This window comes from Bactrocera tryoni, unplaced genomic scaffold, assembly GCF_016617805.1.
Source record: "Bactrocera tryoni isolate S06 unplaced genomic scaffold, CSIRO_BtryS06_freeze2 scaffold_9, whole genome shotgun sequence".
Lineage (NCBI taxonomy): Eukaryota > Metazoa > Arthropoda > Insecta > Diptera > Tephritidae > Bactrocera > Bactrocera tryoni.
This window is the reverse complement of record NW_024396545.1, coordinates 465,765-492,643: the sequence shown is the minus strand read 5'-3', so window position 1 is coordinate 492,643 and position 26,879 is coordinate 465,765. Positions and strand designations below refer to the sequence as shown.

Sequence of the window (26,879 nt, the reverse complement as noted above, 5' to 3'; positions counted from 1 at the left end):
ACCATATTTGTGTAAAGTTTTATTCCGCTATCACCATTGGTTCCAAATGTATATATTATACAGAGAAGGCACCAGATGGAATTCAAAATAGCGTTATATTGGAAGAAGGCGTGGTTGTGAACAGATTTCACCCATATTTCGTACATGTCATCAGGGTGTTAAGAAAATATTATATACCGAATTTCATTGAAATCGGTGGAGTAGTTCCTGAGGTATGGTTTTTGGTCCATAAGTGGGCAAGGCCACGCCCATTTTCAACTTTTAAAAAAAGCCTGGGTGCAGCTTCCTTCTGCAATTTCTTCTGTAAAATTAGTGTTTCTGACGTTTTTTGTTAGTCGGTTAACGCACTTTTAGTGATTTTCAACATAACCTTTGTATGGGAGGTGGGCGTGGTTATTATCCGATTTCTTCCATTTTTACACTGTATATGGAAATGCCTGAAGAAAACGACTCTATAGAGTTTGGTTGACATAGCTATAGTAGTTTTTGAGATATGTACAAAAAACTTAGTAGGGGGCGGGGCCACGCCCACTTTTCCAAAAAAAATTACGTCCAAATATGCCTCTTCTTAATGCGATCCTTTGTGCCTAATTTCACTTTAATATCTTTATTTGTGGCTTAGTTATGACACTTTATAGGTTTTCGGTTTTCGCCATTTTGTGGGCGTGGCAGTAGCCGATTTTGCCCGTCTTCGAACTTAACCTTCTTATGGAGCCAAGAAATACGTGTACCAAGTTTCATCATGATATCTCAATTTTTACTCAAGTTACAGCTTGCACGGACGGACGGACAGATAGATTTCAACTCTACTCGTCACCCTGATCACTTTGGTATACATAACCCTATATCTGACTCTTTTAGTTTTAGGACTTACAAACAACCGTTATGTGAACAAAACTATAATACTCTCTTTGGCAACTGTGTTGCGAGAGTATAAAAAAAAGCCTGGGTGCAGCTTCCTTCTTCCATTTCTTCCGTAAAATTGAGTGTTTCTGACGTTTTTTGTTAGTCGGTTAACGCACTTTTAGTGATTTTCAACATAACCTTTGTATGGGGGGTGGGTGAGGCTATTATCCGATTTCTTCCATTTTTGAACTGTATATGGAAATGCCTGAAGGAAACGACTCTATAGAGTTTGGTTGACATAGCTATAGTAGTTTCCGAGATATGTACAAAAAACATAGTTGGGGGTGGGGCCACGCCCACTTTTCCAAAAAAATTACGTCCAAATATGCCCCTCCCTAATGCAATCCTGTGTGCCAAATTTCACTTTAATATCTTTATATATGGCTTAGTTATGACACTTTATAGGTTTTCGGTTTTCGCCATTTTGTGGGCGTGGCAGTGGGCTGATTTTGCCCATCTTCGAGCTTAACCTTCTTATGGAGCCAAGAAATACGTACACCAAGTTTTATCATGATATCTCAATTTTTACTCAAGTTACATCTTGCACGGACGGACGGACGGACGGACGGACGGACGGGCGGACAGACATCCGGATTTTAACTCTACCCGTCACCCTGATCACTTTGGTATATATAACCTTATATCTGACTCTTTTAGTTTTAGGACTTACAAACAACCGTTATGTGAACAAAACTATAATACTCTTCTTAGAAACTTTGTTGCGAGAGTATAAAAATTGTATGTACATATATGTTATACCTGTATGTTAGCTGGCACACATGTTTGACACTAAACTATTGTACTACATATATCTAATATTGGGTAGTTGAAAATGTCGTTTTGCTTTAATTATTAAGTTTTATCTTCACTTTTTTGTTAGTTTATAATAATAAATAAATCAACAAATATGTACCATTTTGGTCGACCACTTTTGCCATTTTTCCCTTGGAGCCATAATTCCATCGGTGCAAATCGAAATTTCAAAATTTCCAGAACGGAAGCGAGCGAGCCATTGTTGTGCCACATGAACTGATACAGTATCGTCTCCGTAAATTTCACAAATTTCAATGGTTGGCTTGCGTGACATTCTTCCCATTTTTATACAAAAATTTCAAAATATAAAGAATTTTTTCATTACTTTCACTTATTTTTGAACAACTGCAAATTTTTTTAACTTTCCCGAATTTAATTTTTTTGGTTAAATGAAGTTTAAAGTCCCACCTTTCCAACATGAAAATATTTTTTCGACTACCCAATATTTTACGTGTATAAAACGCCAACCGGATTTAAATAATTTTGGCATTACGACATATGTATTATTACTTAAAAAGATCTTGTAAGATATTTACGTAGAAACTTGATAGATTGACCAATATATATAGTCTAAACCCAAAAAGAAGTTTGAAAATAGTAATATTAAGCTAGGACAAGTGTTTATCCAATTATATCTGTTTAAAGCACGAATACATTTTGTCATTAGAAATACACGGTCTGTGAAATTCATTGAGATAACCGGAACTTCGAAGATATTTATATTAAGTATATGGGGACTCAGGGAAGCATTAAACCCATTTCGCCTATTTAAGGACAATATTTGTGCAAAGTCTTATCTCGATCTACTAATTAGTACTTGACTTGTATACTCCTCAAAGAAGGAATCTGTTAAAATTTCAATTTTAAGATATGTTTGTCGTTCGATTTCACAAATTTCTACGATATAAGATAGTTACGTCCATATAATACTATATACTAAATTTGGTTGGGTAGATCCTGAGATACAGAGTTTCATATTAAAATGAGCGGTGCCACGTCCATCACCTAAATCTGACAATGGCTCCGATGAAACTCACCTGTTCCATTCCGTGTGTGTTCTGGTACCATGATTTATAATTGCTGTTTGTAAAGTGTATATGTTTGTATTTGTGTATATTTAGATGGTGTTTAAAAATTTGTTACATGGAAAGTAAGATTGCTTGTCACGCCTTGACACTTCGACACAAAATTTGATTCACTGAGTGTATAAAGAAATTCTAAAAATACATACTTATTCCCTGCAGTTTTTGCTTAGGTAGCTGTAGTGGTTTGATAGATATGTGCATTTAACCATTAACAGGGCGGGACCACACCTACTACTTAGCTTCAGATTGCATTTCAAGAAAGCAGCTGGAAACTAAAAATTTACCACACATTATTAATTCGAATTGAAGCTGTTCTTAATTTACGGCCACTCACAACCCTCTCGCAAAATCGCTCCGGTTTCAAAGTCATAACTCCAGAGCATTTTCTGAAATGAGCACATATTCTGGCTATACGTGATCCAGACATGGAGTCGTTAATATTATTAAGAAAAATTAAAAAAATAATTAAACTTCTTCATTATGATTACAGTTGCCGATAGAAGAAATAATGCATAAAAAATCTTCAAAAAAAGTAGAGATGAAAAACTCAAAACAAAACAAGTAAGGAAGGGCTAAGTTCGGGTGTCACCGAACATTTTATACTCTCGCATGGTAAAGTGATAATCGAGATTTCATTATTCGTCATTTAAATATTTTTCAAATACCGTATTTTTGTAAAGTTTTATTCCGCTATCATCATTGGTTCCTAATGTTTATACTCGTATTATACAGAGAAGGCATCAGATGGAATTCAAAATAGCTTTATATTAGAAGAAGGCGTGGTTGTGAACCGATTTCACCCATATTTCGTACATGTCATCAGGGTGTTAAGAAAACATTATATACCGAATTTCATTGAAATCGGTCTAGTAGTTCCTGAGATATGGTTCTTGGTCCATAAGTGGGCGGCGCCACGCCCATTTTCAATTTTTAAAAAGCCTGGATGCAGCTTCCTTCTGCCACTTCTTCCGTAAAATTTAGTGTTTCTGACGTTTTTTATGAGTCGGTTAACGCACTTTTAGTGATTTTCAACATAACCTTTGTATGGGAGGTGGGCGTCGTTATTATCCGATTTCTTCCATTTTTGAACTGTATATGGAAATGCCTGAAGAAAACGACTCTGTAGAGTTTGGTTGACATAGCTATAGCAGTTTCCGAGATATGTACAAAAAACTTAGTAGGGGGCGGGGCCACGCCCACTTTTCCAAAACAATTGGGTCCAAATATGCCCCTCCCTAATGCGATCCTTTGTGCCAAATTTCACTTTAATATCTTTATTTATGGCTTAGTTATGACACTTTATAGGTTTTCGGTTTCCGCCATTTTGTGGGCGTGGCAGTGGGTCGATTTGGCCCATCTTCGAACTTAACCTTCTTATGGAGCCAAGGAATACGTGTACCAAGTTTCATCATGATATCTCAATTTTTACTCAAGTTACAGCTTGCACGGACGGACGGACAGACGGACGGACGGACGGACGGACGGACGGACAGACAGACATCCGGATTTCGACTCTACTCGTCGCCCTGATCACTTTGGTATAAATAACCCTATATCTGACTCTTTTAGTTTTAGGACTTACAAACAACCGTTATATGAACAAAACTATAATACTCTCGTTAGCAACATTGTTGCGAGAGTATAAAAACGCCTAAGCTTGAAGATTGTCGATGTACCTCCTTTGGCTATTACATGCTTCGACGGTCATATACGACTTGTTGATCTCAGAGCTCAAAGCAGAACGCTAACATAGCTGCCGATATTACCGAAATACAAATGCAGTATAAAAAACCGATTAATCGAATAATAATAACCTTTGAAAATATGTCAAAAAAGTTGATTCACATGATGATCCATGCTTGCCACCGCCTGTATAAATTTAAATTTAACAAAAGAATAATCACAATAACTTTTTTACGTAGATATGTCACCAGCGTCAACACCAACGAAGCGTCGAAGAAGTACGCAACCACTACCAACCCGATGCCACCTGTGCTGCCGTCCACATCGACCAGAAACAGAGGCTCGTTTTCATTTCAGCTCTTGAACTGGCAACACAGCGCCCGTCGCAGCTTCTCGTTTTTTCATGCGAATAAATATTGAAAAATTTAATTTACAACTATTGCAATTACAGAGGGCAAAATAAAATCCGATTCCGAAATTATAAATACTTTTTTTGCGTTTTGTATTATGTTTAAAGGTTAAGTGCTCTGTTAAATGGTGAGTGATATAATCAGTGAAATAAATCTCTATAAGTGCTTTGTATATATACTCATATTCCAAGGCAAGTAGACAGTGAAGTCCTCTCTCGATGAACAAAGGCCGAACTCTACAAGTCCTTCATCATTTCCGATCTGCTAAATATATGTTGCAGACGCACTGTTAGGTTAGATTTGGTTAAAAAGTCGATCCTAGGGAAGATATCATTTGTACAACTTAGAACGCTAGTCAGTTGTGCTAGCTATAAACTCTTAAATACTGGATCATAAGATCTTAAGATCGGCAAAGCGCTTTAAGCCTGTCACAAATTTTTTGGGGCGGCTAATATCAGTTTCGGTTATGCCTTATGGTTTACCGAATGTAAGATTACCGAAATGTTTGATAATCAGCCTTGCAAAGGCTAAACAGAGGAGAAACTGCCTAAAAGACTACCAACTGACAAAACGTTAAGCCTTACCGCATTACTGCCTATGGGACGGTGTCCAGTAAGAACTCCTACAAGATGTAAGATGTAGGACAATGATCAGGACAGTACTTCAGTATCTCTTACGCTGTAATTTTCCCTCCTTTAATCCATGAAAGAGCTCAATGTGTCTCTTCTTCCCATTCACATCTCCCGAGTGGGAGTCCAAATTTTCCAGGAAAGCGATTAAAAAAGGAGAGAATGTCGGTTCCCTAAAATTTATACCACACCTCGCAGCAATATCAGCAATGTCCACGGGCGCTATGATTAAAATGACACTTCAGTTACTTTGTAGACGGTATTTAGGAAATTTCCGTTAACCATAAGAACGGAATCGTCAGCGTAGGCTATGACCCGATAGCTCCGATCCTCGAGTTCTTTATGGATGTTGTTAACAACGAATATCCAAAACAGTGGAGACAGTACCCCACTGTCCGGGGTGCCCCAAATAACATTTAATTTCCAATCGTTATTCACCGGAGTGAATGATAATACTCGGCGACGGAGTCTCTTTCCCACCACGAATCCCACACCAAACTTGCGCTCCTTTATATGGCCACTGTAGTAAATGCCACTAGGACGTACTCATCTCAGGCCTTGTCCCGTCCATCGCACTTCTTGGACGGCGGTGCTGTCAGCCTTTATTTTCACGAGGACATCAACAAGCTGGGCAGCGGCACCTTCCCAATTAAGGGACCGGGCCTTCCAGGTGCATGCCCTAATATCGTAGCCTTTATTTCGTTTTCCATGGTCGTCATCAAAAGGGGGTTTCTCTTCCGAGGCTGTCGTTTAGTTTTCATTGCTAGAGTTTTTTTACGTGGCGGGTCCCAAACCTAGCGCACAACCCTATGTAGGGGATTTTTCGCCTTCTCACTTTAGCTCGCCTTCGAACGGATGTTCTTAGGCTACCCACAGGATACTTTGTCAAAGACCGGAAGTCGTGAGCTGCTTGAGCCATGTGTAAAAGAATCGTTTCTGGCCACTCCCAAGTGAATGGCGATCAGAGAACTTTCCTTACTTGCGTGAACTTCTACACATGACTCCATCCTCCTCCATTGCTTTAGACCTGGAACATCAACAACCGACCAGATATTCACCATGCGCCAAATCTTGGGAAAGACCCGTGAAAAGTTAATTGACACACACCATATCTTCGTCGATTTCGAAGCTTCTTTTGACAGCGTGAAAAGGAGCGATGTCTGAATTTGGTATCCCCTCAAAACTGATACGGCTGCGTTAACTGACGTTGAGCAATCCGAGCCCTTCGATACCAAACGAAGTTTCATATAAAGGGTCTCCCTATCGAGCGACTTTTTCAATCTGCTGCTGGAGAAAATAATTAGAGCTCGAGATTTTAATCGAGAAGGTACAATCTTCCATAAGAGTGTACTGTTGCTGACGTATGTCGTTTAAATTGATATCATTGGTCTCAACGCCCGCGCCGCTAGTTCTGCTTTCTCCAGATATTACAAGGAACCCAAGCAAATGGGTCTGGCAGTGAACGAGGGCAAGACTCCTATGATCAAACGAACAGTCGTCGCACTCACGACTTGGCTCTCATATTAAGTCGTAGACATTTTCGTCTATCTTGGAACCAGTATAAACACCACCAACAATGCCAGCCTGGAAATCCGACGCAGGATAACTCTTGCTAACAGGTGCTTCTTCGCACTGAGTAGGCAATTGAGAAGTTATGTCCTCTCTCGACAAACAAAAACAAAACTCTATAAGTCACTCATTATTCCCGTCGGCTATATGGCGCGGAGGCATGGACCATGACAACATCTGATGAATCGATGTTATAAGATTTTGAGAGAAATGTTCTGCAGAAGATTTTTGGTCCTTTGCGCATTAGCCACGGCGAATACCGCATTCGATGGAACAATGAGCTGTATGAGATATACGACGACATTGACAGAGTTCAGCGAATTAAAAGACAGCGGCTACGCTGGCTAGGACATGTTGCCCGAATGGACGAAAACACTCCAGCTCTAAAAGTGTTCGACGCAATACCCGCCGCGAGGCGCTGAGGAAGAGGAAGACCTCCACTCAGTTGGAAGGACCTAGCTTCATTTGGAACCTCAATTGGCGCCACCTTTCGAAAAGAAGAAACGGCTGGCGCGTTGATGTTAACTTCACTACAACCGCCTAGGCGGTGTCTACGCCAGTAAAAAAGAATAATGTTCTTCTTGTCTCTAACGTTATCAAAAGAAATAAGGACCTAATAGTATTTGCACATACTAGAGCCACTTCTACGGGCTTCCAAGTCGGGCTAGAAGAGCTGATCGGAGCTTCCTGCAATACAGGCCCCACTTGGTATTTCTAAAGTTTCTATATATTTGCACTACGGGAGTAAAGGCTGAAACCAATATATATGTGATCAGAAAAGAAAAGTCATCTAGAACTTTCCAAATCGTCAAGGACTTCGGCTCTGTTATCAGTCAAAAAAGTGAGAAAATTTCCCCTTTTACTATTATTGGGATTCGAGCGTTAAAACTTACGGCTCTTCTTCGTTTGGCCTCCACCAGAGCTCCTCTCATCAGGTTCGGAGGTTACTCCAACTTGTCGTCATGCGGCATATAGGCAGACAAGCGAGATTTCTCCAGCATTATACTCCAGCCTGGTAGTGACGATATCCTCGTTGATGAAATTAGATAAAAGGAAAACGTTAAGTTCATTTCTGACCAACAAACCAGCTCTAGTTCTACATGTACTACTTTACCCTTAATTTAGAGATGCCATTGCTGTTTACTCATGGCACTTGGATAAAGACAACATCAGCTTCACGCCGTCCTAGAGGAAGCAAGAGTTCGGCTGAGGATATGTTTGCGTGTTGGCGATTAATTTGAAAAATCTTCATGCTCCAAACTCTTGTCCAGCATTGCGATTTGTGCACCAATATCATTACCGAGCCTAGTCTCCCCCCGCGGTCTCTTTGTCCGAAAGGATATAGTCACTATCCAGTATCCTCTTCCGCCCCACTAAAGCCAGAATCTTGGCTTCAGTTGGGAGCATTCGCAGGACCACCCTCCCAAAACCATAGTTACTGGTCTCCTCTACGATCTGTTAAGGAGTATCAGCGCTATCCGGTATCACCCTCCAGTCTTGGGTGGAAATGGAAAGATTGTGGTATCGCAACATCTCTTCATTTTCATAACATGTGGAAGTTACGCTCGAAGCAAGACTCGAGTACAAGCCTTCATCGGAAGATCACATTTGGCCACCGCCTCTAGTCTTTTTCCCTTCCACCTTGGCTACCGACACCTTATAGAGGGATGCAGACCATCCGTCGGCATACCTTATGTGTTTGTGCATACCAAGGCGCCACCCGGCACTCTCGCATCTAGCTGGAGGAATGGACAATGACAACATTTCATGAGTCACCGTTAGGAGTGTTCCAGACAAAGGTTTTGCAGAAGTTTTAAGGTCTTTTGCACATTGGCAACGTCGAATACCGCATACATTACATTACTATATTTCAGTAGACAATGAGATCAAGTGAAGAAGAAGCCGGCTGCAGCTGGAAATCTCCAATTGATTCCAATTAGCGAAGTGAAGATACGACGGGCGCGATGTTGTTAATTCATCTATAATCATGTAAGCCGTGTCTACGCCGTTCAGAAAGAAAAAGATGTGATTTTTAATTCACTATACAACGAAACAAAATAAGAAACAAAATTTAGCATATAATGGATATATAAAATCAAATATTGACAGACATTTTTCAAAAATATAAAATAAGAGATTGAAAGTCTCATCATAACATTAATAGTATTATAATAAGATGAAAATTTATCCATTTTTATAAAAGACAGGTAACTTTTATTTACGATAGTGGTGTCGTTTGCTAACAACAAGGTTAACTATTAATATAAGGAAAAAGATTGTTCAGTTTACACAAATGTCTAACCAAACATGTAATCAATCAACCAACAAATTTTTAATACCAAATGACTAGCCGGTGCAATAGGGTTTGTAAATTTAAGAATATTAAATGGTTTTCTAAAATTTCCAATATATGTATTTAAAACGTTTTAAAAATAATCGTCCAAGCCGTGATAAAAAACACGTAGAAAGCGTTTTCGAAGCGAAAAACACGTTTATTGTTTGGGTTTTTTCATTTAAAAACCTAAAACAAAACTAAAGTTTTACTTCTACTTATTTGTTAGAGAGAAATAATTCTACCCATCGTGGTAATGAAAAAGCCGCAGAATGTATATTTCTGGTATAATATTTCAGTTTCATGTTTTCCAATTCCGCTTCACTGAGATTGTGTAACGAGGTTTTGAAATTTGTATTCGAATCAAGACAACCAATCACGAAACCAATATGTCCACATGGATACGATGGAATTGATGTATGAGCGTATGATACTTTGGTAAAATGCTTTTTACATCCATCCATAATCTTTTTAACATACGCACAGTTCAACCAAAAGCTTCCTCCCTGGGAGCACACTATGCCTCCTGGCCGCAACGCATTTTTCATGAGTTCATAGTAACTTTCTTGAAACAATGATTCTGCAGGACCAACAGGATCTGAACTATCAGTTATAATTACATCGAATTCGTTTGCATGTTCTTTCATATATTTAAATCCATCTCCAATGGTAAGCTTAACTTTGGGGTTTTTAAATCCACAGGCCATATTTGGTAAAAATTCTTTTGATAACTCTACTACTCTTTCATCAATTTCTACTTGATGAATTTCTTCAACTAAAGGATGTTTCGAAACTTCTCGCGCAACACCTCCATCACCACCTCCCACAATAAGAACTTTTTTCGGAGCAGGATGGCTATTTAACGGTAAAAATGATATCATTTCTTGGTAGGAAAACTCATCCCGAGTAGTGCACTGAATAATTCCATCCAAAACTAAACATGTCCCATACGTGGCACTGAAAGAAACAAAACAAAATTATTTTTAAAATACACTGCACAACACTCATCTAGTCTTAGGATAAACCAATCTTTAGTTCAAGTTAGCCCCAAAATTTTAATTTTAATTATAAAGTTTTTATGAAATTGATTTTGAATCGTTGCTTTTGTTATCCTCTAAATTAATATCGTATTCGTCATCATCATCATCGTCTTTATCCAAATTTCCTGTTGCTATCACTAATTTGTTTAAAATATTTTTTCTCTTGAAAGTTGCATTTCAGGATAAGCAAATATTAAATGAACTTTAACGTCATATGCACTTTCCCTTTCAAAAGGGTTTCCATTAGGATATTCCCATATCTATCTACAAAAATTAATTATTATTAAGTAGATTATGTCAATACTTTTACCGTTTTAGTAACTAAGTTTAGATCAACTTCAAACTTGGAAGGCAAACAGAAGATTTATTTATTTTAACTTCGAAAAAGGGAAAAATAACTATTTTACTATAACTCAACCTCGAAAAAAGTGTTTTGGAATATCCCGTTTTTGCCATATAGCGTTATTAGAATACACTTCCTTATAACTGTAAGAAATTATTGATGAACAAGGAAAGAAGGGATAAGAACAAATTTTTATTTTTATGAATGAAGAAAGCAACCGTTATAAGACGAAATTGTGAATGTGTCAATAAATTTGGTATATAAAGGCTAGGACTATAGGCTAGGAATACAGGATTACAGAAACAGACCATAATAGGGTCAAACCAGGTCAAATAGACTCCGAAAATTTCATTAAACCACCTATCACATAGTTTGCATTTTTGTTTTAGTGTGAAGAAGGAATAAAAATCTTCAGTTTGTTAACAAAAATGTATGTAAAATATTATTATTTAAACAATTTGACCATGAAAAAATATTATTGATATAGCATGAACGTTTTTCTTTGATTATAAAAAATTTCATTGATTTATCTGCAGTAGTTTATGAGGAAATTGTTTTGCCATTTTTCCGTGAACTAAAATTTAACCTCAAATAACATTACCAAAAAAATTAATTTTGACGAAATATTTATATCACGAGGTATGCGTCTGATCCCTCGCCGAATGAAAATTTTTGAAAATCAGCGACTTAGCGAAATTTTCAGAGTCCTAGGGAATGAGCTGGGTTACATTTATCATGAGCAAATTTTGAATATAGTTAACATATGCAAAATTGGTTGATTTAGCTTTAGCGATTTGTCAGAAATGTATATTAGACCTGTAAGAAGTCGGGATCACGCTCACTTTTTCAAAATTAGCCAAACCACTTTTTGGCAATGCACACTGATCGATTTCATAGGCCAAAAATAAAAAAATAAAAGTTTGAAATTTGCCACTGTTTGTGTCAAGGCTATTTCTTAAAACACCAATAAAACTAACGGTAAATACATTTTTGGTCTATCCCAGTCGTAGGGGCTACGAAAAGCCAGAGAAATGAGACAATAGAAACACACGGACTGTGCAGTGAAAATAGCATAAAAATTAGCTCTTATAATAAATTAAATTGCGATATAAAATCGTGTTTAATCCCCATAAATCGAAATGAGTATTGATAATAAAGGCTTATGTTATATAACAAAGTAGTTTTTATGTAATAATATGTTGTGTTATTAATTTAAAACAATTGTTTTGTAGGTGCCCTTTTGAGTGGTATGTTTTTCCTTATACATCGATTGAAGATATACAAAACGTTGTGATCCCTGTCTCGCCCTTAAATTAGTCAAGTTTGTTTATATTATAGCCCTGACAGACGACAGCGCTAATATGCATTATCGGGCAATTACATTTATTTGCGCATTTACCCATGTGAATGCAAGTTTGTAATGCACAAGAATTTCGTGCATTTGGCTGAATTTAGTAGGCAACATTGGTTAAAAATGACAGATTTTTGCTATTGTTTGACAGATGTCGCTTGAAATCTGCCGCCTTGTTTGTGTTTACAGCTTCAGAGGTAAACAGTTTTTATATTGCTAATTAAATTATGTGCAAGTATATTAACAAAAACAAATTTTATTATTTTTAGATGGCAGAAAATAAACAACGCACAATTTGCTATCCATTTTTCCAATATTCTTCACTTTTTCACACACTTTCATTTCACTTTTTGTTTTAATAAATACACAAATTTCACTATCAGCTGTCCAAATGCACAAGTCTGCCGTCTGTCACCATAAAATTTCAATGCGCATTAGCGTTGCTTAAAGCGCATTAATTTTGCTCGTCTGTCAGGGCTATAAGTTAATGTTTTCTAAGTCTATGCTTTTGGTTTCACCTACAACTTTCTTTGTTATTCATGTAATTCTACCAGGCGTGCGATTTTTTGTGTGTTATTTTTTATAATTTTTTGTATTTAAGTGTACGTATATTCGTGCATTTTTTATTGTTTTTTATGTTATATATACACATATTTGAGCTTTGGTTTTCATTTTATCATTTTCTCACTTTTATTAAATCTTTGTTTTATACGTACTTTTATTTAGGCACATCATATCGATATAAACTTCCACGCCTATATATTTTTGAATTTTGGTGTTTAGGAAATGTGTGAAGAAATATAACTTATCACCGAAAAAAATTTAATAAAGCTTCATTATTTACTTATTACAAGCTTCGTTAACAAAAAACTTGATATTAACTTTTAAAAAGTTTCAAAGAAAAACAGTTATCCTGAGCCAATAAAGGTCTCAGAATCTGATTTTGAAGTTGAGATAAAAAAATTATTGGATTACATTGCGTCAAAAATGTAATTAATGAACGGAATGAGTCCTCTAATTACCTATTATCAATAGGAATATGTGGCTTTGATGGCAATTCTGGTCAGAGCGAATATAAGCAGAAATTTAAAAATAATAATTTGGAAGACAATAATTTATTTGTCACGGCATATGTCCCTGTATAACTGATAATAAAATCGCAAAATGATGAAGAGCACAAACAAATTTGGAAAAACTGCAGACCGACCTACGTCCACCCACTATTGCCGTCCTGTTCGAATTCAATTTCTAAATGAATTAGTTTAATAAACCCTCAATGCACTAGATTTGCGCTAGATCCTGCAAAGGAATTAACTTCAAAATATTTCTGGTATTATCTTCCTTCGTCAGTCCGTAAAATTTTAATTCACGCTCCTGATATTATTCAATTTCACCAGTTTCAATTGAAGAGCTCTCATAAGAATCTGCTGAGTCAAGCAATAAGGACGTTAAGATGTATCGACTCCATCATACATGAAAAAACTAACGGATCACCTCAAATCAGAACTTCCTAAACCGATTGCTTTGAGCTTAGATCCTTTCATCACCAGTCAAAAAAACTATCATGCAAAAGTAAATCAATTTTATGGTCCGATTCCGCACATCAGCAATCGCCAACATCAGTGTGCTAAGAACATGTGTGCAAAGTTTCATTAAGATATCTAAATTTTTATACTCTGGCAACAAAGTTGCTAAGGAGAGTATTATAGTTTTGTAAGTCCTAAAACTAAAAGAGTCAGATATAGGGTTATATATATACCAAAGTGATCAGGGTGACGAGTAGAGTTGAAATCCGGATGTTTGTCTGTCCGTCCGTCCGTGCAAGCTGTAACTTGAGCAAAAATTGAGATATCATGATGAAACTTGGTATAAGTATTTCTGGGCTCCACAGGAAGGTTAAGTTCGAAGATGGGCAAAATCGGCTCACTGCCACGCCCACAAAATGGCGAAAACCGAAAACCTATAAAGTCTCATAACTAAGCCATAAATAAAGATATTAAAGTGAAATTTGGCACTAAGGATCGCATTAGAAAGGGGCATATTTGGACGTAATTTTTTTGGAAAAGTGGGCGTGGCCCCGCCCCCTACTAAGTTTTTTGTACATATCTCGGAAACTACTTTAGCTATGTCAACCAACCTCTATAGAGTCGGTTCTTTCAGGCATTTCCACATACAGTTAAAAAATGGAAGAAATCGGATAATAGCCTCGCCCACCTCCCACACAAAGGTTATGTTGAAAATCACTAAAAGTGCGTTAACCGACTAACAAAAAACGTCAGAAACACTAAATTTTACGGAAGAAATGGTAGAAGGAAGCTGCGCCCAGGCTTTTTTTAAAAATTGAAAATGGGCGTGGCGTCGCCCACTTATGGACCGAAAACCACTACTACTACGCAACCGATTTTAATGAAATTCGGTATATAACATTTTCTTGAAAAATATGTCAATGACGGATAATGAAATCGCGATTATCACTTTATCGTTCGAGAGTATAAAAGGTTCGGTGACACCCTAACTTAGCCCTTCCTTACTTGTTTACATTAAGGGGTTATATACCTTCTTTGTCGAAGAAAAAATGGAAAGTTTGGATTTTTTTTAGGTATGTAGCATTTATTTCATTGCACGAATGTTTTTATGTTTTGATAGTACACTTTATTAGCAATGTTTGTGCGAAATTTTGTAAAAAAATATCAAATAGTTTTTAAGAGGTGGCTGTTTCCCTTAGAGGCCTTTTTTGGCAGAGCCTTGCGGTGACACTTCCCCAGGTCGAACAAGTCAACTAAAACCATAAAAGTAAACAAATTTCATTAGTTTAGTGTAATTCCTTGTGTTTGAACTATAGTTTTTATGATTTTTTTTGTTTGTGCACACGTGAACGTTTTATGCAAAAAATTAACTTTTTGGTCACTAGAAATTTCACTAAAAAATTCATTTCGGCGAAAAAAAGTTTGTGCGTAAAAAGTGTGCGAAAAATTTAATTTCGAACATTTAAAAAAAAATTTGAAGAAAATAGGTTTAGTAGTTTTCCACCAATCCATGTCACCGTAAAGTCATTTTTCAAAAAAACCATTTCGAGATATTCGCACGTGACGCTGGCCGCTTGTGTTTGTGCTGTAACTTTTTTTCAACTGCTCGAATCTCTATGAAAATTTGAGAAAATACTCTGAAGGAGTTGTTCTTTAAGATAAAGCAATAAAAAGATTTTGATTTTTTTAAATTGAAAATGGTATATAACCCCTTAATTTTGCTATGGCCGATTGTGCTGAAATCTATCAGTAATTTTACACACCCAGTATTTTTTATACGGCAAATTTTCCAAACACTAGTTTACAGTAATTTTACGACTGTGATGTGTAATACATTTTCGCCTCGGAATTTGACATTCGTAATGTTGGTTTCGATAAAGCGAAGTTCTTCAACATATCTTTGATTTGCGCCCACGCCCCAACGGAAGAGAAGGACGATGTGATCATTAGAGCTGCTTCCGCTACGATATCAGAATCATGTTCGGCGACTCTCATGCCAGAGTGGGCAAAAAAGTTATCCGTCCCCGAATCGAAAATCCGTCAACAATCGATCATGTTGTGATAGACGGAAGGTACGTCTGTTTTAGGTGCACATATGCTCAGAGGTTTTGACTCGGCGACTAACAGAAGGTATCAAGACCGGAGCATACTCTTGTATAACCCCCAGAGATGATCTAGTGACCGTTGCCCAGAGCATACTAAAATTATAGAGGGAACACTTCTCCAGTCTGCTGAATGACAGTAAAATTATAACACCAGAAGAAGACGAACCCGATTCCTAAATCGATGACGATGGAGCAGACGTTCCATTGCCCTACCATGAAAAGTCCGAATAGCAATTAAAGTAAACGGAAGATCGAAAATATTTCGATAAGGTTTATGGGAGCTAGGTGAATTATTTACCCGATTCAGTCCATTTTAGATAAGTATACCTCATCTTTATTGGCGTAGACACCGCTTACGCGATTATAGTCTAGTTAACAACAGCACGCAAGTCGTTTCATCTTTTCGCAATTTGGCTTCAATTCGAAATACCAAGTGCAGCCAGGTCTTCCTCTAACTGATCTCTCTACCGGAGTAGAGGTCTTGCTCTGCTTCCCCAGGCGATAAATACATTCAGAGCTGGAATGTTTTCGTGCATTCGGATGGCAAATAATCTTATGAAATATAATAATTCTCAATGGGAACAATTGCAGTGAATTGCAAGAGAAAACAATTTTTAGAAGATTTTTGTAAGCCATGGCATGTTATAATTTAAAACGTTTATTAGGAAAGGCATATTTACTAATTTTAATTATACTTATGTATATCTCTCACAATGACCGATATTTTCAACAAAAGTCAGTCACATACAATACGTGGACCCCATATTTAGTGTGTGGGTATGAAATTGACAGAGTTTAGATCTGAACCTTAAAGACACTTTTTTTGAAAAGTTTTATCCAAATATATGCATTGGTCCTTGATTTTTATACTGGAAAATAAAAGAATCATGCTGAGATTAAAATTGTGCTAAATAGGAATTAGGTGGGGTTGTAATCCGATTGAAGTTGAAATTAATCGAGCAGCTGGAGATAATTTTGACTTCAGCTCCCAAAAAGTCTTCTTGTGTCGTCCTAAATGTACAACTAAATGTCTTTGGTGGATTTACTTATCGAGCTTTCAGCAGCTTTTCAACAAAGCCGATAAATTATGGGTGGGCGGGTTTTAATCCTATTTTATCCTTAAAGGATTTTTCCTGTGCAATATGTGCATACAAACTATTAAAGAACGGGCCACGCACGTTTTTCAGAATTTTTAGCCCACAGGAGCCCCTTGTTACTGCAATTCTCTGTACCATGGATTATACCTTAATCTAGTGCTTAAATTGTAGTTTTCTCTTAATTGCGTTTGCGAGCGCTGCAAGGAAAACGTGAACCAAATTTCATTAAGATATCTTAATTTCTGCTGAAGTTATCGTCTGCGCAGACGGAAAGGCAGACAACCGTTCAGATTTCAACTCGTCTCATCATTCTGATTATTTATACCCATATTTTATAGGTCCTTATATTTTACTCGATTACTTTTAGGTAATACAAGCATCCATTAGGTGAGCAAACAATGTAGCAACATGTGAGAGTATAAAAATGAATGCCCAGTAAGCAAGGCACCCCAGTGGAAACATTGCATATTCAATGGTTCGTATAAGTTATTTTTAATGATAGCTTCCTAAGTTATCTTTAGCGGTAGCGACGGTATTGTCGACTACCCAAGTTACTTTTAGTTATTTTTTAATAAATTTCCTTTTGCGGTAGCGACGGTGTTGTCGACTACCTAAGTTACTTTGAAATGAGTTAACGCGTTGAGTTTCGTTCTAAAACTGTTTATTTAATAAACAGTTAGCGTCGGTCTCTAATTACTTTCATAAGCATTCCCACACTCATGTGTCATGCTCATGCATCGAGCTGATCATCGAAATACAACGGCTGACCAAACATTTAATTTGATCGCGCATGAAGTGAACGATCCAGACTGCATGCATTGCAATTTTTGGCAGCATGGGAGCTTCATTACGTTAACTATTGTTAACTACTCCCTCTTTCAAAACATGGTCGTCCTCGGCCATACCCAACCTTTCCAACACTTGACGCACCGCCTTAGAAGTTTCTCTTCGTCGCCTACGCTTTAGTAAGATGATTGATCCAGCAAGGATTACGGCGATTGTGGCACAAATAACTGTGGTTACTAGTGGTGTAGCTATCGTTCGTATGCGTAATTCAGCGATGTGTCGCAAGTTTGTTTCACTTAGCTTGTGGAGAAATGGTAGGCTTAGTAGGGTGTGATGGGAGGTTATGCTGATCCGTGCGGAGGCAGCCTGTTGTGGCAGTCTCTTAGGGTATCCATTGAGAGTAACGTATTTTGTGTCATTGATAAAAGCGGTGCGTTCGAATGTAACAAGATAAGTGCCATTAATAAACATTTCAGGGCCATTATCTATGCTAGCCTTGACTATTGCATCGTTTATCAAAACTATACCATCGTCGACGACGACAATGGGGGATAAGTCGCTGGGCTTGGTGGCACAGTGTGCTACAGCGCCGGAGTGTTGTGCGCAAGCTTCAGTTTCGGCTTCTTTACATAACGTTACCATTGGCGTATCAATGCAGGATATAACAGCAGTAATGTTGCCTCCGCAGGCAGTTAAAATGTTGTTCAATAAATGCAATATACGGCCAGCATGTGATACGGGGAATATAGTAATCTTCTTACATAATAACTTAGGTCTAGGAAAACCGATAACAAAACTTACAATTTCCTTACTTGCTAAAACCTTAACTATAGCTATGCCAAACAATTGGGTTATTGTAACTCCTGTGAAACTCTCCTTCATAACCGCCTCCAAATCATCTGCATCAATAAAGCTGGGTTAATTATGTTAAATTTTGCCAGTGTGATTGCAATTATTAAATTTTGAATCTCTAGTGTTAAAATTCTGTTTCTAGCCAAACGTGTTTCATAGAGGTGCAATGAATCTATTTCTTTCCTTTTTTTTTACATTGAGAATTTTACTGACCGTATTCGTGAGGGCGTTAATTTGCTCCTGAGTTCTGGAATTAATGACGATCTGTTCATTGTTTGACTGTATTAGCTCTTGCTCCGTTAGTCTTCCTTGTAGTAAGTCATTGAAGTCAGGCGTGCCGGCTATTACCTTCAGGGCGGAGCCCAAAAAGTTTAGGCTCCGAGCATGCCTATGGTGTACTCCTAATGTCCCTAATAAAGTACATAAATGCCTGGAGTCTACTTTTAAGATCTTCCTCATGTGTGATTGTCGGAAGACGCTAATGAAGTCTGTGGTTTCTTGTATGTATTGTCCATATTCCGTTAAGTTTGATATGTGCCTTATGTACCTCATCTCGTTCCATATTACTGCAGTACCGTCCAGGATCAGTATGTAGTCCGCGTGCGAGTAGTGTGTTTTTGGAAGCTGTCAGCGCAGCCCAAGTCAAAAGTGCGAAGATGGGCGTATGCCTGAAATTCAAAACTAAGTAAAAAAAAGTATTATGTCGAGAGTTTCACTTCAGGTTGTCCTTGTGGACCACCCTCCCTTTAATAAGAACGGTTGTTCCTAGATCAGCGTCCATTCTTTCCTCGACGTACGGTGGAGTGACCTTGTCGTCTAGTCTCTTGTTGGACCTTACCAGGAACCTCGAGAATGGACCGACTTCCATTTTCTCAACTTGGTCGCGCTTTGGAGGGCGGTCTCCTTGCTCCCTGGTGAAATAGGGGTTTCTTCCAGTTCTGTACTGAATGTCGGACTGCTTCTAATAAGATCGGTATTGAGGTTGTCTGAGGTTTTTTTCCTCCAACGATCTTGCAAACTGGGCCGCAAATGCGTGCCTATCGTGATTCTATTCTTCTATCTCCTGGGCCATTGCAAGAGTCGAGGGCAAATCTTTGGGCTGGGCCGCAAAAATAACATCCGTGAGGTTTCTCTTTAACCCAGAGACGAATACGCGCAGTGCATCGGCCCTATACTTGTCATTCATGTACCGTGCCTGGTCGGTGTCAAACGTCATTGTAGTTTTATTTGTGAGAAGAGTGAGTTTTTTCTCAACTTCCTCATTAAATTGAATAATCGACAATTGTCCTTGCCTTAGCGTTGCTAGGTCTTGCTCGAGCAGATGCGATGGTTGCTTGTCTGAGTATGTAAAATCTAAACGGCTAATGAAAGCGTCGAAATTAAGGACCGTGTTGAATGATGCTAAAACTGCATCACCCGATGCCCTAATTCTGTTGCGAATTATGAGGACTGCTTGGTAGTGTTTTGAACTACTCACGTAGATTTTAAATATATCATACCATATCTGTGAGCCATCGAACTCTGGAAGTGATTTAACTGCATCCAGGCCCGTCTATGATTTTTATTGGTTCGTAAGTCTTAATTTCAGCAGCTGCCACAGTTGTGGCCTGAAACTGGTTTGTAAGCTGCTCTAGCTTGGTTTCAAAGTCTTTCCTTTGTACTTGTAGTGCGGCGCTGACTGCCGCATTGATAAAACCCTGCAGTCGTTGTTCTTTCATATCTTGTTCGCGTGTGAGACGTTTGCTTGTCAAAAGTTGGTTGTCAAGTCTGTCCAACAGTTCGTTCGTCTCAAGTTTGCTCATGCAAGGTAGTTAAGATGGCACGGACGGGCAGCGGCCGTCAGTACACAAAAATAAAAAAAAGGGAAACAGGAGTTCAAAGTACAACCCTGTTTATTACAACCACACTAACCACACTTAAATTGTCAAATTATCACTAATATAATTATAAACAGAAGGCGGAGAGAAAAAAAGTTTCACTTACATAATTTATCGGTGGGGTCTTGATTCCTCTGCCTCCAGGTGATGGTGGTAGTGGTGGTCCTTTCTGCGTGGGTTTCCTCTGGTTGGGCGCCAGTTATTTTTAATGATAGCTTCCTAAGTTATCTTTAGCGGTAGCGACGGTGTTGTCGACTACCCAAGTTACTTTGAAATGAGTTAACTAAGCTAACCTATTAGTCTTACCATCGCTGCTGCCGTTAGGGTCGGTCTCTAATTACTTTCATAAGGATTCCCACGCTCATGTGTCATGCTCATGCCTCGAGCTGATCATCGAATTACAACGGCTGACCAAACATTTAATTTGATCGCGCATGAAGTGAACGATCCAGACTGTATTCATTGCAATTTTTGGCATCATGGGAACTTCAGTAGGTTAACTATTGTTAACTTATGTATGTACTGTCATTTCAGGAAAGTCTGATTGCTTTTTTTTGCGACGGTTGTTTGTTAAAGTTATCAGACCTGAAGTAGCAGAATCGTCTACCATTTTCTATGGTACCGACGATTATCACAAAATTCGATGGACGATGATACGTATGCTATATTATATATTGTAACGATATCGTACAAGGTCAAGAGAAGATCCAACGATATCGTTCAGTGACACAATGAAGCTTTGATTGCTACTGAGGATCATTCCATTGTCATTGCGAATTTACCAATCAGAAGTGTATCCAAAATAACCAATACAAGTATATATTGTGAAATTGGTAGCTGAGAATCATTAGCAAAGTTAAAATACTAAATGATGAATTTAAAATCGCGCAGTCGTGTTGTGTGACCAAATTTATATTTGACTCTATGACGTTGAGAGATTAATTGAAATAATTAGTACTTGAACTATTTTCGATTACTACTGTGGGAAATATAAAGTAAGACTTTTAAATTTAAATTTCGAGCGAAATCCCATTCGTCGATAAGTAAAGCCGCGACTGGTTCCAAAATCATTAAACTTTTTCGGAAAACAGCATCACATTACGTCTGTGGAAAAATGCTTTCCGATTACCATAATCTCGAGAAACGTATTATTACTGGTTAAGACCCTTGTATCTTTGCTAACGACCTGAAAACAGACGATCAGTCGCCGAATATAGCGAAAAAGCTGAGCCGAAGACGAAAACGAGGGTTGGCACCCTGCGAATTCCTGCCGACCGGCCAAACTGTCCACTAAGAATACTATATGAATGTTATACGTCGTTTGCGCGGTTCGTAAAAAGAGGTCTGAATTATGGGTCGATAAATCTTGGTTTTTACACCACGATAATGCACCATTGCATACTGCATTAATTCTTCACGACTTTTTGACCAAATTCTTAACCAACATCGTGCTGCAATCACCGTATTCGCCTGATTAGGGTCCGTGTGACTTCTGGCTATTCAAAAAACTCCAACAACCATTCCGGGGAAACTGTTTTGAGTCAATTGATGACATTAAATTTAAATCGCTAAGCTCAATGATGATTATTCCGGAAACTGACTGTTTCGAGGATAGGAACACACACTCTCAATGTGTATTCGGGTCAAAGGGGATTATTTTGAGGGCGACGACATAGATCATAAAAGATAAATTAAGAATTTTAAAATTATGAACAACGCCTTATTACTTTTTGTTCATAGCAGTAGTTCGATATCTGGTCAGCTGTTACACTGGCAGACACATAATTTGTGACATGAAAATTCTTAGGTGTTTCTAATGCAGTTTGATATCCTGACGTCAAATCTGAAAACATACTTTTTCTATCACCCACAGATATTCTGCTACCTGCGGCTTTAGATTTTACAATACATACATCATTATATTGCATCATTTCATATTTTCATATGATCAGGGATTTATCCGGCTTAAACCGGTTCTGCCTGCTTGTTTGAAGTAAACGTGGTATTTATAATCATTTTATTTTACAAAATTTATCAGTAGACTAACGGTGTCCGAATCGGTTACGTGTTCTATGTTTGGATAGCAAAACGTTTTTGAGGTCACATTCTTTAACGTTTTTGAAATTACTGTGTTTAAGATTTTTAGGTACAATGTCTAGGGAGTGCGTAAATAATGCCAACAGTTTTTTTTATGTGTGCGGTGAACTAACTCTTAAATCGCAAAAACGTAATTTTACTCCGCTTTTGCTAAAAGCTTACGAACTGTATTTTGGTGTTAAAGTTGGAGACCAAGACAAAGCATGGGCCCCTCATATCTGTTGTAAAACTTGTGTAACATTTTTAACAGTTTGGTTAGAAGGTTCAAATCGTTAAAAACCTAAACCTGGAAAACCTAAAGACCATGTTATTGACTGCAATTTTTGCCCTACGAATATTAAAGATATTGAACCGAAGTCTAAACATACAGTTAGGTACTGTAAATTACCATCAGCTTTAAGACCTGTCAAACACAGTGAACAACATCCTATTCCAAAAGCACCAGAATCTTAGAGTCTCGATGGGGAACTAGAATCGGCTAGCTCTTCAAGTGATGTTACAGAAACCTCACAGGAAATGACAACTGATCCTTTATTTGATTTACCAGGATCTTCACCATTTCACAGGGCGAACTTAATGACTAAGTTCGAGATCTAAGCCTTTCTAAATTGCAGTTTCTTTTAGTATCCAGACTAAAATGTTGGAACCTTCACATTCACAAATTGCTTTCTTCAAAAAGGGGATCTAGTATTCCGTTCAGAAGTTAACCTTTTGTTTAACGCACTAGAACAGAAACATGATCCATCTGATTAGCGTCTTTTCATTGATTCCTCTAAACTTACTATAAATGCGGTATTGGTTCATAATTGTAACAAATATCCATTTGTGCCCTTAGCTAATGCGATTCATATGAAAGAATCATACACGAATATGAGAGTTCTTTTAGAGCACATCCGTTATCATGGGTATGGTTGGGCGATATGTGGAGACCTGAAAGTAATAGTCTTTCTTCTTGGAATGCAACTAAGATATACGAAATATTGTTGATTGCTTTGCGAATGGGACAGCCGTACGACAGACTGTCATTATGTATAGAAGCAGTGGCCAGTACGTCAGGCACTCACTCTGGGACAAAACCTCTAGTTGATCGCAAAAAGGTATTATTACTACCTTTGCATATTAAATTGGGTTTAATGAAGAGTTTTGTTAAGGCAATGGACATAAATGGAAGAGAGTTCTTGTATTTGAAATAAAAAATAGCCAATAGTCAGTAAAGCAAAGATTGAGGAGGGCATAATTATGGGTCCACAAGTAAGAGAGTAATGAAACTGAAATACGAGCCTGGAGTGCCTTTAAAAGCGTTGTTAAAAATTTTCTTGGATATGTGAAAGCTGACAATTACAAAGATCTTATGACTGAACTACTTACTGCCTATAAAAAATAGGTTGCAACATGTCCCTTAAAGCTCACTATTTTTTCCCCGAAAATTTAGGTGCCGTAAGTGACGAACATGGGGAACGGTTCGACTAAGATATTTCTGCTATGGAGAAACGGAACCAAGGCAAGTGGAGTGCCAGTTTGCTTGCCGATTACTGCTGAACATTGTAAGGGATACTCCAAAAACAAAATATTGCCGAAAAACATCGACAGTAACATTTTAATGTGCTCTTTGTTTAATAAAGTAATACACCAATAATATATATAAATCGCAAATTTTTTTTAACAAAAATCCTCATAGCAAAAACACTATAGGTGATAGATATAAAAAACACTTTGTTATGTTCATGTCACAAAAAACAAGTTTTGCTTACCAGTGTTTTTATTTCCCTTATTAATTAACAATTTATGATTAAATAAATAATTAATTTTTCGAAAACTTTCAATTAACAACTGTGAAAAGTTTTACTTTCATGGTGGCTTCCAGTACACTATTGTTTTATTCACTTACTTTTTTTATTCAGGGTATTCTTATTAAGGTAATTTGATTTAATCAACGGTTTTTGAAGTGAGGTATTTAATTAATTATTTAAGGCGATATCTATAGTATAAAAAATGTTTGAAACATTTCTTGAAAATCTAAATTGGCGAATCATATTTCAAGTTTTTAGCGGTTTACATATTAAAGAAATTTGTGTACCCGTTCAAAGCCAGTTTCTTATAATCTAATAGATCTGAAAAATTTCATAACGCTTTACTAAAATATAACTTTACATTTTATTTAAAAGTAAAATCATTTATAGACAAGACTAGTTAATTCAGTGGAAAAGTATAATATTCTAAAGACTGCTGCAAAAGGACCATTTTTCCATTAAACTAACTCCCCAGTCAAAATATTTCCGGTGATCTTTTCGACGATGAAGTGAACCTACCTTTGATTGTTGAGGTTTGATTTGTTTTTGGCATTTGGCATTTTACTAAAAATTATAATGTTTAAAGTTTCTTATTTTATTTTGAACATATGCTTATGTTTATAAAAATTAATTTTTATTTATTTTTAATTGTTTTGGCTTTTAACAGACATCATAAATGAGTTATACGCTTTCCGATCTTTTTAGTTGTAACAAACTGTAAAAAGTGGGGTAATTTTTTTAATCGCTTTAGTAGGTTGAGACTTTATCCCAGACAAACAACCACTCGCATAATTTTTCTATATACACATATATAGATTTAAAATTATATGAGGTTTACAAGTACTCACGTGTCTAGTACTTTGATATCCTGGTATTTTGACTTTTCTTCATGAAGAACTCTCGATAGTTTTAATGAAAATGCTTGGCCCGGCCACAATTCATTTTGAATTTCGCTGAACCACCCATTTAAGATTTGGTCCACCATTATGAAAACACACTCTATTTCACAGTAGTCCACAACAGTACTGCCATAACTTTTGCTTCAATGTGCTTATTGACCCTAACATATTGCGATAACAATGTTGGCAAATGCACAGTTTTTAATCAGTTCACACAGATTTTTGTTGCTCATTATCAGCAAAATTACTGTGCTGTTGTATATTGTATTTACATGGATCAACTTTCTTTCAAGCTTTTGGTTTTACGCTTCACAAACTCTTCTATGTTGTATTTATGTGACAATACTAAAACTCGTTTGTAATATTAATTTCCTATGATACTTTGTCTTCTAAATTAATTTTGTTACATAAGTGTATCCAAAAAACCCAAAAAATTGTAAAGGAAAGGCGAATAAGAATAAAATTGTCTTTCCCGCCAACGTGCAAACTCGGTGCTCTTTTCCTTTTCTCCGAGTTGGAAGAGCGACAAATTTTAAGTGTGTGTGTGAACAGACAAACCTCTTATATTATTTATTATTACATAGATTGGCTAACGGAACGGCAATCAATCTTATAGTAAAAAATGGCAGATTTATTCATAAACCGTCTAAAATCATTATATCCTTTGTATTTTGCTTCAAGGAGAAATTTTTTGACATTTAAAATTCAAAACAAGAAACCACATGAACTTCGGTTGCACCGAAGCTGTAATACTCGTGAAAAGAAATAAGATTCCACGAATAGTTTGATTTTGAGCGGGCATTTATTATATATAGTATGTATACAAATATGTATATACACTCGTGGCCACGCAAAGCTTACGATTCAAAATTTTCAAGTGTTGTGCATATTTGACAACACTTTATAGTGGTCCTTTTTGCGGTATAGACAATTTTTATTTAGAAATAATTTAATGACATTTATCAAAAATATTAAAAATTGAAAATAAAACACATTCAGCTATAGACAAAATCATTCGAAAGTTAGTAAGCTTTACAAACGAGCTCGAAATATAAAAGACTGACATGAGTAGAAAAAATTATATATTTCATTTCTTTTATTTAATTTCATTTACACTATAATTGAAATTAATGTTTTATTTTTGTTTTAAGGGAAAACAATGAAATGGGCAGCTTTTGTCTAAGCATAGTGTTTTCTTAAGTAGCGAACTCACCTTTTGTTTTACCGAAACTCACTTTTCTAAAGAAGAACGCAAAGTACGGCTTTTTTTCTCTTTAAATATTCTTATATGAGTATATGTATTATATTTCGGATTAAATGTAGCAAAGATTTCACAATTATAATTTACACCAATCGGCGGATGAATAAAATGATTATAACAACGATTTCAAAATTATAAATTATGTACACCAATCGGAAACCAAAAACGAAGTGTGCGCGGCTGGAGTTGTCCGTCCCTTTTGTTGAAAGTTGTTGTGTTCTAGTTGGTAGTGTGGTGTCATGTTTGAGTGTATTGGTGTGATGTGGAAGGTGAGTGGTGAGTGAGGTGCAAGAATGATAGAAACAAAGATTGCGCAATTACGAGTTCAAATTTGTATTGCAGGCATACAAAATCATGAATATCATCAAATTTAACATCAATATAAGTGAATATTAATAAAAGATATCAATATATTAGTGAATATTTTA

General features: G+C 36.9%; 1 protein-coding gene across 2 annotated transcripts; it reads right to left on the bottom strand.

The window, feature by feature from the left end:
- Positions 1-9,563: 9,563 nt before the first annotated feature.
- On the bottom strand, positions 9,564-26,587 carry LOC120782031 (spermidine synthase). Of its 2 annotated transcripts, none has more exons than XM_040114188.1 (2): positions 26,404-26,587; positions 9,564-10,384 (listed from the first exon to the last, which is right to left on the bottom strand). In XM_040114188.1, exon 2 carries the CDS (start codon positions 10,306-10,308, stop codon positions 9,646-9,648), a length of 663 nt encoding a protein of 220 aa, XP_039970122.1. In that variant the 5' UTR covers positions 10,309-10,384; positions 26,404-26,587; the 3' UTR covers positions 9,564-9,645. The 2 variants fall into 2 exon arrangements, with proteins under 2 accessions (XP_039970122.1, XP_039970121.1); XM_040114187.1 differs by lacking the exon at positions 26,404-26,587 and adding an exon at positions 25,140-25,338.
- Positions 26,588-26,879: the final 292 nt, after the last annotated feature.

Excerpts from the sequence above, each read along its gene's own strand:
- LOC120782031 (XM_040114187.1), bottom strand. The coding sequence starts at position 25,276 with ATGGTGGACCAAATCTTAAATGGGTGGTTCAGCGAAATTCAAAATGAA. Across the intron at positions 10,385-25,139 it reads GATATCAAAGTACTAGACAC|TGCCACGTATGGGACATGTT; the intron begins GTGAGTACTTGT and ends TGTTTCTTTCAG.